The sequence below is a fragment of the Syngnathus acus genome, chromosome 8, assembly GCF_901709675.1.
Source record: "Syngnathus acus chromosome 8, fSynAcu1.2, whole genome shotgun sequence".
Lineage (NCBI taxonomy): Eukaryota > Metazoa > Chordata > Actinopteri > Syngnathiformes > Syngnathidae > Syngnathus > Syngnathus acus.
In genome coordinates, this window is record NC_051093.1 from 5,773,940 (window position 1) to 5,786,029 (window position 12,090).

General features: G+C 44.6%; 2 protein-coding genes and 1 long non-coding RNA gene across 3 annotated transcripts; 2 read left to right on the plus strand and 1 right to left on the minus strand.

The window, feature by feature from the left end:
• The first annotated feature begins 976 nt into the window (after positions 1 to 976).
• Positions 977 to 2,196, plus strand: LOC119125356 (titin-cap (telethonin)). The gene is made up of 2 exons (XM_037255726.1): positions 977 to 1,239; positions 1,366 to 2,196. The coding sequence occupies exons 1-2, from the start codon at positions 1,091 to 1,093 to the stop codon at positions 1,754 to 1,756; spliced, it is 540 nt and encodes a 179-aa protein (XP_037111621.1). The 5' UTR covers positions 977 to 1,090; the 3' UTR covers positions 1,757 to 2,196.
• Positions 2,197 to 2,342: 146 nt separating this feature from the next.
• On the plus strand, positions 2,343 to 8,228 carry LOC119125357. The gene is made up of 3 exons (XR_005098467.1): positions 2,343 to 2,556; positions 3,340 to 3,422; positions 7,709 to 8,228. It is a non-coding gene; the product is annotated as an uncharacterized LOC119125357 (long non-coding RNA).
• A 1,191-nt stretch (positions 8,229 to 9,419) lies between these two features.
• On the minus strand, positions 9,420 to 10,675 carry rprml (reprimo-like). Its single transcript, XM_037257385.1, has one exon. The coding sequence runs from the start codon at positions 10,470 to 10,472 to the stop codon at positions 10,104 to 10,106; it is 369 nt and encodes a 122-aa protein (XP_037113280.1). The 5' UTR covers positions 10,473 to 10,675; the 3' UTR covers positions 9,420 to 10,103.
• Between the last annotated feature and the right edge of the window lie 1,415 nt (positions 10,676 to 12,090).

The following is a 12,090-nucleotide window of genomic DNA, read 5'->3' on the forward strand; positions in this document are numbered from 1 at the left end:
AAACCTTTATCTCATCTAGTTAAAGGGACAGTATGTAAAATAAGATATTGATATATATAATTTATTGATATATTATATAATATATAAATTATTTATATATAAATAAATAAATAAATAAATAACAGCTGATTATGCCATGGTAGCCATTGTGCTTTGCGTATGTGTTATATCACTACCCAATGCAGACGAGTGAGTCACTTTTGTAAACTCGCACCAACTTTCCAGCTGCCAGCGCTTCCCAGGCGGTGTAATCTGAGTGCCGAGCGTGCCGCTCTGTCATTGAGTTGATGAATCGGTGGATGCGGCAACCGTGCGGCAGGAATAAGGAAGTTTGATGGTGTCACGCGGTGCTGCACCAGCACAAAAGATAAAAAAAGGAAAAAAAATGGCTTTCCATCTTGACGTGTCAGAATTAGGCAACCTAATTGTCCACCTACCCGTCTCAACCAATCATAGCAGCCCAGCAAGTCCAGCTGAGCAACAGTTTATGAACTGCCGTAGCTAGAGGGGGGGCCGCGGGGTCACTGCCCCCCCTGAAATACACTTGATGCCAGGCCATATAATTAATTTTTGTCTATTTTCAGATTTCAGATCCATGTTTCCAGGACCAAACAATGACTCTATCAATGGAGTCAAGATTTAAAGGCTCAAAGTCTTAAAAGGTGGTGTCGTGTTTGAAAAGCAGCTGTTGACTGTTTCCACATTAGCAGAGGCTCATCCACTGTACATAAGAACCAAATGCAGATCAGCTTGTTGTGTTTGTTTTTGGTTACATAATCCCTATACCGTGTGTAAGGCAAAGGTGGAAAGTGTTGGTCCGATGACCCTTTGGTGGGATTTCATGCCAATTAGTCTGAGCAGAGGAGCTTCATAGCGGCTACCCGGAACACTTGTCGGTGTCCGATGTCAGCGCACGCCGATTGTCCGGTGACAACACGTATCTAAAATAGCAACGGCGTCTCCATAAAGTCTGTGGCATGACTTCAACCCCGACACACCAGGAGACACAGAGGACAAAGAGGAGGCCATCTGGAGCATTGCCACACTTTGTTTCAAGTCCATCGCAGTTTATCTGAGCTTCAGGAGGAAGATGCCGGTGTGTACCATTGTGGAGAAGTGTAACGGTGTGGTGGAGGGAGCGGAGTTGTCGTGTAGCGTCCGGGAAGAGAATAGAGCCCAGAGGGAGAGCTACTGCGCCGATTGGAACAGCGTCAGCCTCAAGACTCAACCTGAGGAACGGTAAGGAATGGCTTTAAGCGCTTCTTCTGTCTCCTAAAATAACGAGAAAGGAAGGAAACTTATCATGAAAAACAATAGTATGATGATTACACACCCAAAAATGGCCTTTTTGGTTGATGCCCGCAGGAAGACGATGAACATGAAGGACACCTCCCGCAGGGAGACCCTCAGTCGGCAGTGGAAGGCCTCCCCCCTAACCCAGTCCTGCCCATCCGGCGTTCTCCGCGTGGGCACGGTGGAGCGTGGCGTGAGGGAGCACCAGCTGCTGCCCAAGCGACACACCCTGCCCTTGCCAATCTTCACCCCCGCCGAGCTGGGCGTCCGTATGGGCCGCGGCAGCCCGCACGCGCCCGAGGACCTTCAGCCCTTCCCCCTGGCGGACGGCGCCTGCCCCACCAAGAGGAGCGTGAGCGAGATCACGCGGGACCTGCCGCCCGTCAAGCCCACACTCATGGAGTTCTCCAAGGCACCCAAAGCCCTGGGGCGCTCCATGTCCCAGGAGGCCCAGAGAGGGTGAAGCAAATATAGACTATGGGGTGGATGAAGAACGTGCATGCACTTGTGACATCCTAAACCGTCTGTTTTTTCGGATTTGTAGCACTGGCTGTTGATGCCAGCACAGCGAACAAAAACACGATTGTGTTCTTACTGTGATAGTGGGTGGCAAGAAGTATCGACTGCATTGTTTAAAAAAAAAAAAAAAGCATAGGAAGGAAGCATCAAATCAAGCACATATTTTTTATTACATTGAAAATTAGACAAGGTTCTGTTCTTACTGCATGGGATGGAAAGTATTTGAAAGGAAGCGTCACGTGTAAGAAGGACGGAAGAGCAAGTGGTTCTGGAAACATCCTTGCATGACTTTGTGTACATACAGTATTTGTGTATCTTGTGTGTGTTGTGTTCTTTTAGATTTTGAATTTGTGTTTTTACTAATAAAATCAGAGCTGCTATTCACTTTTTTCCTTCAGCCTCTTTAATTTTTAGTTTGATAATTCTCAAATGACTGTTTGTCCTTCTGCATGGATTCAAAGAAATTTCAAATATAAATGAATACATTTAAATTGACAACATTGCAATGTTGATACTACCTGAAGATGATGTAAATAACTTTGGAAGAATATTGACATATGATCACTTTCTTCTTAACATCGATCGTGGTCATATTAAACAATGATTGATGACGTTTCTTTAACCGGAAATGATCACGTGACTGGCGGAAGGACACCGCGACGGAACAACGACCTATCAATGAGGATCGCGGAGTGATACACTGCCAATAAACGAAACCACGCGACACGCGTGCGCGGAGAAGAGGTGAGCAGTCGTGACATTAAGTGTAAATTGAAAACTTTTAAATGAATCCCAAGTTTAGCAATTTAACAAGTAAGTAAGGTTTGCATTTGTGAATACTTGAGTCATTTCTGTTAAACATGCCACTGACCAATTCTTTCAAATTTTACTGCAAACATTTACAAATGTTCAGCTCCTTCAGGAAGTCAGGAAAGTATTTCTATTCCCAGAATTGCAAAATGTCACTTTTCTACAACATGACCTGCTCCTTCTCAACTAATTCCACATCTCAATGAATCAATCCCATAGCATTGCATTTCAGTTGAGCTGCAGCTTTTAAACAGGCACACACAACTTCAACTGATTGCATCGTGTAATTTTACAAATGGCCTCTTATAACTTGTGAAATTCTATTTTTAGGGCCGAAAGAATAAATAGTCGCTTCCGCTCAAGGGGGCCAACAGAGCTTTTGTCAATTTGAGCCCAATGGGCCCATTTGAAAGTTTTTATTTTAAGAGGCGGCCGTGATAATGCAACAGAAACAAATATGGCGCCTACACTTTATTTGGACAGCAACGTACTGTTGCGTGAAGGTGTTCCACCTCCACCCACACCACAATATTTCCGAACAATGGGTGTTAACGACAAGTGAGCCTCTTCTTTTGCTTGGCAGCTACTCTGTGATATTAATAGCTAGATAAACCAAACACTGGCATGGCATCAGCGTGTTCTAACCACTTTGAACTCTTAATCTTGCCACGTTAACGGGGATCTCAATGTGCTCTCCTCTTTTGAAATGACCCCCAGGAGACACTGACGACACGGCGGCACGGCCCACCATGGTCCCGGGTTACCAGGCCACATGGAGAGGACACGTGTCATTTCATCGGGTAAAATTAACACTTAACTCATCATCACACTCGTTTCCACCCCCCTTATTGGGTCCATAATGTTAATGATCCATAAGTAGTTGCTGGCTTGTGGGCCATATAGGTCCATCCCTGGCCTGTAATCTAACGGGCCACAATATTAGGTACACCTGAACAGATATTCTTGCATATTCTCGTGATCTAATAGACATGATGCTGACAGCTGATCCTAATGTTTTGACTCTGCGTGTAAACAGCAGCAGAGTAGGACTGTCAGTCTTTACATTGCTGCCCTCTACTGGTCAATTGGGGGTAATGCACTGTGGAACTTTTATTTTCTTAAGCCTCATTTAAGTTGTAGAGGATATAGGTCACATGAATTGTGGAGTTGAAAAGGTTTGGTAATACTTTATAATACTCTTAGTAGTCGACTATAGTCTCAATTTAAAACATAATTTTTTGTGGATTTTTCCACTTGTTTCAGAAATTCTGTGCTGTTCAATTAATCAGTCAGGAGTGTGTCAAAAGTTTATTATTGTCTGTCGTTACAATGACAACAGTAATGGCCCTCCTTAATATAGTATTAAATCTTCATATGGTGTCTGATGAGCTGACGTCATTTACACACCTTCCTTCCCATCATCATCATCGTCGTCAATCAGGCCTCTTGTTATCGCATCCGCCGTCATTATCACCATTGTCAAAAGACGGCTGTGACATCACTGGTAGTCGAGGCTGTTAATTGGCTGTCTGGTGTGTGTATGCGTTAAACCTCCCGATTCCACAGAATTTATTTGATTTTTACTGTCAGTAGAAGTAGTGCTGTAATCTTTTTTTAAAAAATATTTTTGTTATATGTCAAAGAGAGGTGTCAAAATGAATCAATTAATCAGCAACAAAGCAAATTAATCGTCTTGCATTGTAATAATCGAGTGATCATTTAGAGATTTTTTTTTAATGCAACTGAAATGGTGTTAGATTATTCTATTAATCAATGGAATAATCGATAGAATAATCAATTAAAATATTCTATCTTTGTCACATACATTGTGTACGTGTAGTTTTTATGTGCACGAGTCAAATTAAAGCACAGTATTTCGAGTTCCGTTTATTTCCTACGGAAAACGTTTTCGATTAGCGACAGTTACCTTTCTATAAAACAGACTTTTTTGTGTGAACTGACAAAACTATTTCCTCTAAACATGGCAAAAAGCCTCCTGCAGCTCTGTTAAAAATAAAGAAGTAAAACTTTTGCCCTCCAACACTTTTCTTACCGTTGTCACAAGAACTCCACATTTGCAGGTAATGTGACGGGCAGGACACAATGTGATATGAGCAGCTTTTTTAATTTTTTTTTATAGTTTATGTGCAGTGACAGTCGGCCGTCGTCTCCTTGACATGAACACCGGCACTAATAGGATGGTTTGTGGGGGTGTGTGTGGTGGTGGTGGGGAGAGGGGGGGAGCGGTTGTGGCATATCGAGAAGTCAACGTGGGTGCTGATGCTGAGGAGGAGATGGAACTATAATGAGGCTGTGTGCCTGGAGGCTCTGTGGCTCCCGAGAAAGTCTTGCTACCTGTATTGGAGAGAAGGATCCACTTTGGAGAGTGTCGGGGGGCGGTGTTATCTTCTTGTCACAAAGCCCAATTCTGCAAAAGACAGGACATCATGTAAAACGCAGACAGCAATGATTTGCCTTCACTCCCCGGCGCAGGCCAAGACAGGAAGTTCTTAATCCACCCCCACCCCCCCTCCCTGCTTGCACACCACCGATTGATACTCACATGTTTACAAACATTATAGGGTCTATTTTTATCTTCCAAGATGGTGGGTTGTAATTGTAGCCCATCTGTTGGGGTGCAGAGGTGTACACAGGCGACCAAAAAAAAAGAAAAAAAACACACACATACAAAAGCCAGCGTCTGCAACGTGCATATGCATCGCACACGCGCCCACACGACACTTGCCCACACACCCAACACGACCGAGACCCCGATTGAGTCACTTGGATTTTTAATTTGGGTTTGACATAAATTCTATGCTCCAAACTCATTGGGTCACTTCAACGAGAAATCAGAGCTCATTAGTGTTGCTTCCACTTGGACTTTATTTTTAACTTTAGCCACCACCAACTGTTGGCTGCTTGGTGTGTCGCTATAGCGACCGGTGGAAGGAACATCCCCTGAGAATTTTGTACAAGAAATGCAGCCTAATTAAGACTGAAACTTCATTTGTGTGTGTTGCTCTTTTTTATATGTCATTTAAAGGGTCGTATATGCTGAAATTTAACAGATGGCTGTGTTTAGGTGACCTTTGACCTGCTTTTTTTGGTTAATTCTGGTAAATTACAAAAAATATTGTAATGTTGTCTTCCCATGTTATCTACTTTGTGTGTGTGTGTGTGTGTGTGTGTGTGTGTGTGTGTGTGTGTGTGTGTGTGTGTGTGTGTGTGTCCTCCAAATTTGCTACCAATACTTGTACAATGGACAGCTCAAGCTCTACTTTGGCAGACAACACTAATTAGCACTGTTTACATCCCTGCACTGATGCTAAACACATACCCCCCTTTGCCCCCCTAACCCTAACCCCCCGCCACCTCATTGAGGAAGAGGGCTGCACTGCCCCCCCCATAACATTTCCGGCCCTGCAATTCAAACACTGTAATCTGCACGGCTGTGTGTAGCGTGTGGGTGTATAGATGGATGTTGTTCATGTTAGCAACACGTGTCCGCCATGTTTTTTGCCCAAATTAGCCTCAAGGCTACGTAGCAGTTAGCATGCTTACGAATGACTGGAACTATCATTGTCACAGGAGAAAAAAAAAATTCTACATTTATAAATTAACCAAGCTTTATTTATAAAAACACTTTTGTGGATAAAATAAAAGTAAAAAATAAGTAAAGAAAATTAATAAATGTTACTTAAGCAAGACATTAAATAGCTGCGCTTCGAGTCCTTTGCAGCCCTGAGGTACTCCGGCAGGTCGTAAAACTGGAATGGTGGCCCGCCGTGTTGGAGTGCATGTTCGTGTGTGTTTGTGTGACATCTAACTTCACCCAAGGGGAAGAACAAACAAGCAAAGCATATTTAATTGGCAGCGCCGTAATTCCTGTTCTATTCTCCCGTGCCGCCCACGCAGCACACATTGAGTCCTTTTGCAATAACACGCACTTCTTCTTTTTATAGAACACACACGTGACCAAACTTGGGCCGTTAAAGTGAAGGGATGGTCGTCATATACGGGGAAAGGTTGCGGAAGCCCGAGGCGGTTTGTGAGATTATTTGTGATGGTCGACCAGTGACGGCCACACTCTGATTGACGTCTTGAGTGAACGGTAGTCTGCTGAGTTGAACGTTGGCACGTCGCTGTAATATTTCATGGCAGTCACATGTACTCGCTAATGTTCTTCATGGTGGCTAAAAGTTTAGCGCATAGCATTAATCATGACTTATTTATATGTAGCGAAGGGGGGTGGCCATTAGTGGAATGTGCTGCATGTCAAAACAAATAGTAAGTTAGCATGCAGCGACCAACCCCCACCCCCCCCCACCTGCACGTGGCCGTTACGCATTACCTTGTTACCTTGGCAACAGCAGCTCGGCAGTATGGAAGGAAAGATGACTTCTTCTAGGGGTAATGGTGGTGGTGATGATGATGATGATGATGTGTGGTCCACATTTAGTCATTTCTCATCCTCACAAATACAAAAAGAAAACAATGCACTGCTTCAGGTGGTTCAAATTGGTTAACGGTGCTACGTGGTGAATTGTGGTGCTGGGGGGGGCACTAGCACCCTCTCCAGCCAATTAACACGTCTCTGTTCATATCCTCACTTTATTAATACCTAACAGTCAGTGGACTCCAATTATATTGCATTCAGATGTCTGTGCGGGGGGAAGGGAGGGGGGGGTGCGTTTTCAAGCTCAGATGTGGTCTGATCTTATCAATGGTTAGACACGCGTCATCTTGAGAAGATCCACACGAAGTGGTTGAAGACAATCGAAGTTGATGAAGATAATCTAAGGTGGCTGGATGGTGGTCTTAAGTCATTGATGCTGGTCTGCACAAAGTCTTAAGGTGGTCTAAAGTTGATTAAGATGGTCTAAGGATGGTACAGGATGAAAGTTGTTCTGTGTGATCTAAGGTAGGTTTGTGGTGGGTTCGTAAGGTGGTCATGGTATGATGTCGTTTAAGGTGGCCCGAGGTGGTCATCTAAAACCCGGAGAGAAATCATCGTCCATCTTTATATTTTGCCCTGAAGCGTGATGCTAAATAGAGTTGGGTGCTTTTTTGATTTTCTCAATAGGATCATGGAAGTAGGGCTGATCCAACTCAGTTGACGGTGGCCTCGGGCATGGTCCAAATTGCAGAGGAGAGTGAGCCGCGTTCTTCTTGGTCAGTTTGGGGAGAATATTGACACCCCCCCTTCCTGCCAAGCTGACACTGACAGTACAAGAACAAGAAGGAACAGGACTGAATGTCCTTTCCTTCCCTGTCAAGGTGTCTACGTGCTACCATAGCTCAGGTGTGGATTTGAATTCCCTGAATTGTTCAACTCGGCATGACAGACTCTTTTGTGCTGCTTCCTATTGAAAGAATACGATGCATGAGCATAAATGGCAATATCTCCATATTGTTGCTTTGAACAAGCGATTAAGATTGAACTGGATTCATGGAACCCGTGTGTGTGTGTTTGTGTGTGTGTCATGGGATAACCCCTGTCAGGCTTTGGCGACGTCTGAATGCAAAGTAATTGAGATGAAAAGAAAAGGCCTCACCTGCAGATAGCGTTCGAGCGGCGAGCATTGTCCCCCCCCCCTACTCCTTTCAATGCGACACATCCCATTAGCAGGCGGCTGAATGGGCCCGAGAAAGGCCACTCGGTCCTGGAGGGAACCGTGCGCACGCCCGGAACAAATCTTTTGTCGATCCCGCCCCGCCTGTCAAAAAATACAGGAGGGAATTAAAAAGAGTTTTTTTTTTAGGGAAAAAAAAAAAAGGGTCCTTTTTGGTCTCGCCAGCTCGGCTTGAACGCTGTTCTTCTTGACATCACTTCAGAGCCGCTGCGATGTTCATTATTATACCTCCGCTATAGGTCAGCGGTGAACCTTTTTTTGACAAGCAAACATACTCGCCGGCACGAGGAAAAAAAAAAAAAAAAAAATCCACGTCCTTTTCTCGCTGTCATCATAATTAATACCAACACGGCAACCTTCGTGTCCCGCTCGCATGGGAACACACAAAAGTGTTTTTGCACGTAATTAATTCACTTAAAATGGCCTATCTGTGTTCTAATGTGTTTTATGCATTTGTGAGGTCCATCTTGTGCTATACGACTTTTTGGGGGGGAGGGGGGGGGGGGTGCGTGACTAGCCGATAGATTATTGCCACGTAACGGTACCCACAAAACAAGTTGATCATCATGTTGGCTGTTGTTCTCAGCCGCCGACATCTAATTATCGGCAGCATTTTGATTTATTCATGCAGTTTCTCGGGGATAGCGGTGCTTGGGAGCGTTTGCCGCTCTGTTGCACATTCGCGCACGCCGCACGGGCGTGTTGGCCGGGCTCCTCTAGCGTGTGTTGAAATAATCATGAGGGCAGCGCCCAGCAGGCTTCGGTGGCCGACGCAGATGTCTATAAGTCGCCTTAATGTTAAGCTAGGCTCCAATGTCAATTCAAACTATGGTTATTGACGCTCTAAAGGAGCGTCAAGTGGCTTGAGTGTCGCGCACATTTTTGAGTGGGATCAGGCTAAGTGCTGGAAGTGATGAGCCCTTCCCTTTTGTTTTTAAATGAAGCTTTCTAAAGTGTTATATATACTAGTTTGAGTCAGAATATTTTCTTTTGCTGACACAGACAGGTCAAATGTAGCATCACACTTAAGCATTTTTGGGAAATATATTTTTCTCAAGCCACATGTTTCCATGGCAATGTGATTATTGTAAAAAAAATTCTGGCCAAATGTTTTAATGCAAACAGTCCAGTTTTTGTGTACTTTTCATGACAGAGTCAGGCTTTGTTGCAAAACCAAGTTTTTAATGAAGTATTTCCATATTCATACATTCATCCATCAGACAGAGTTCGTGTGCAGTGATATATATTTTTTTTAATCTTTGCAATCTCCTTTGGTACAAAAAAGACTTCATGCAGCATATCGTTTCCAAAGTGCAAACCAGACCCCGAATGAGAGCATGCCAAACATATAAGGACCAGCAGGATCACTCCATAAAACTTTCAAAAGCGAGAGCGTGTGCTTGAAAACGTGCAACAATTGGCCCATGTTTCCTTTTATTTGCGCAAATACGTGGTACTGCTGAGTTGGTTGATGTTGTTCTTACGCACACACACGAGACAAGATTGCAACAACAAATCACAACCATGCCTTTTTCGTTTTAAAACAGGAATTAAATTACAATCACCCCGAAATACAAAGGCGACACGAAGGTGAGGTAACAGCTTGTAAACATTTTAGTCACTTTTAGTTCAAGTTGGCAACTTTTAAACGATCGCCGCGTATTCGGTTGGCTGCTTTTACGCACAAACTTTACGCACAAAGGTTGCTGCTTTGGAGTCACTTGGAAGGAGACGTGACCGTGTTGCATATCTAATCCTCACTTGAATGACTTGTAGGGGAAAGGCAGGGGGACGCAAACGTCTAATAAGTTCATGCAGAAGAGTCCTTGGTTCCCTCGCCCCCCTTTAAGTGAGACCAATCATGCCGGTCTCCACATCTTTGGACGGCCGCCGCTCCTTCACCAGGAAGTTGATCATGCTCTCGGACTTGATCATCAAGTTGCATCCCAGGAAGAATACCCCGAAGAGCACCGTGAGCGACAAAACGCACAGAACGGCGATTTGCACCACGCGCATCACCAGCAGTTTGCGCTCCTCCTGCAGGAGAACCAGAGCGCCCCCGCCGTCTCCCACACTTCCACCGCCCGCACCGCCGTCACCGGTCACCGCCTGCTCGCTACCGTTGCCGGAATATGCGACCAGTGTCCCCGCCAGAGTCTGGCTGCCATTTAGTAGCGCGCCGTGCGTTGCGTCGAGGAACGAGGAAGCGTTCATGGCTCCAAGTTGGGGTGAAGAAAAGCCGAGCAACTTGGCGTCATGGAACTAAAAAGAAGAAGAAAAAGCCAATGTGGAGTTAGGTGCGTAATGCTCACAACTGGAGTGAACTAAAATCAAAATAAAGTTCTGGATTGATGTCTGCCTCCCGGTGGCTTCTTTTCGTGGGTCCTCTTAAGAGTGTGCAAGGTGTAATAAGAGACTGTGCGTATGCGTGGAGCCCCCCCTTTACCCCACCACACCACCCCCTCTCTCCATTGCGCCTTTTGTGACAAGGCTTTGGTGCGTAGCGAGTCATGATGAGCTCCCCACCAACTTGCAGCCGTTGCCACCCTTTTAAAAACATTTGATGATTACCTGTATTTATTTTAATTCTACTGCCAGACGAGACAAAACTTTTTGTCCACATATGTAAATCGGGTAGAATTTCCCCTACAGCTCTTCATAGGCTCCACTGAGGTGGATGGTCCTAATAAAGGAGCTTCTGAGTTTAAACACCGGTTGCCGTGGAGACGTCCGCCGCCACTTGGGAGCTGTCAGTTCCCGCGAGTTATGACTCCGAAATGAAGAGATGAATTAATAAAATGCGATTGAGCCGTGGCAAATATTTATTGCAGTTATTGGCAGGGCTTTTTAACCCTCACTACACTTCTGCCAAGCTGCGGCTCCATATAAATCCACTTTTATTAAAATGAAAAAAAAAATCAAGCATGAACTTCTTTTGAGCGCGTTTATACTTCATTTTTAAGTCTCGTGGCAGCTGGCTGACCTTTTAGGTTAATTTTGAAGAAAAAAACAAAAAACACTTAAGGTGATGGTAGGGGCTGTCATGGTAATCAGCAAAAGGCCACCGCCCTCAATTTGGGAATCTCCTGATGAGGAATCGGCTCGGATGCGGCACACAAACACCTCTCATGTTTTGCTTTGCTCTGCTTTTACGTGAATGAGATCTCATTAGTCGGCGGACTCACTTGCAGCTAATTAATTTTCCGTATGCAAATCAACAAAGTGTAATTGTGTCTATTAATAAATCAAAGTGTGTTTATGTAAAGTAGCCCAATGTCCTTCAGATAAATCCTCTTTTAAGCGAGATAGAGGGCAATTCAGCCACGGAAAGACCACACTTGGTTTTTTTTTTGTACTGATATTACATTCGTGGCACAAAGTTGTTTTTACTCTCCAATGAAATAACCTCATTATCTGGCGGATTAACCTGCAGCTAATTAATCTGCCGCATGTTAATCAACTCGTGTCAGTGTGTTTATGGAAAGCAGCGTGTACTTCATGTTAATCCTCCCTTTGAGCTTCAAATAAAGCCACGCATTATTCATTAAATCCCTTTTCATGAATATGATCCAGACCATTGAAGCACTCTTGGACCTGTTGCTCAAACTTTCCACAATGAGTCCAAACTTCATAAAGATATATCGTGGATGCATCCGGGCGCGGATGTAAGACTTGTTTCCAAGCAACAGCGGACCTGGGAGCTCACTGACAGATGGTTGGTGAAGTTATTTTGAGACTGAGTGGAGGGGGTGGTGTTGTGGGGAGGGGGACTTGGGAGGCTAGCTAAGGTCCTTGGGCCGACCAGAGGGAGGATGCAGGGGGGGGGGGGGGT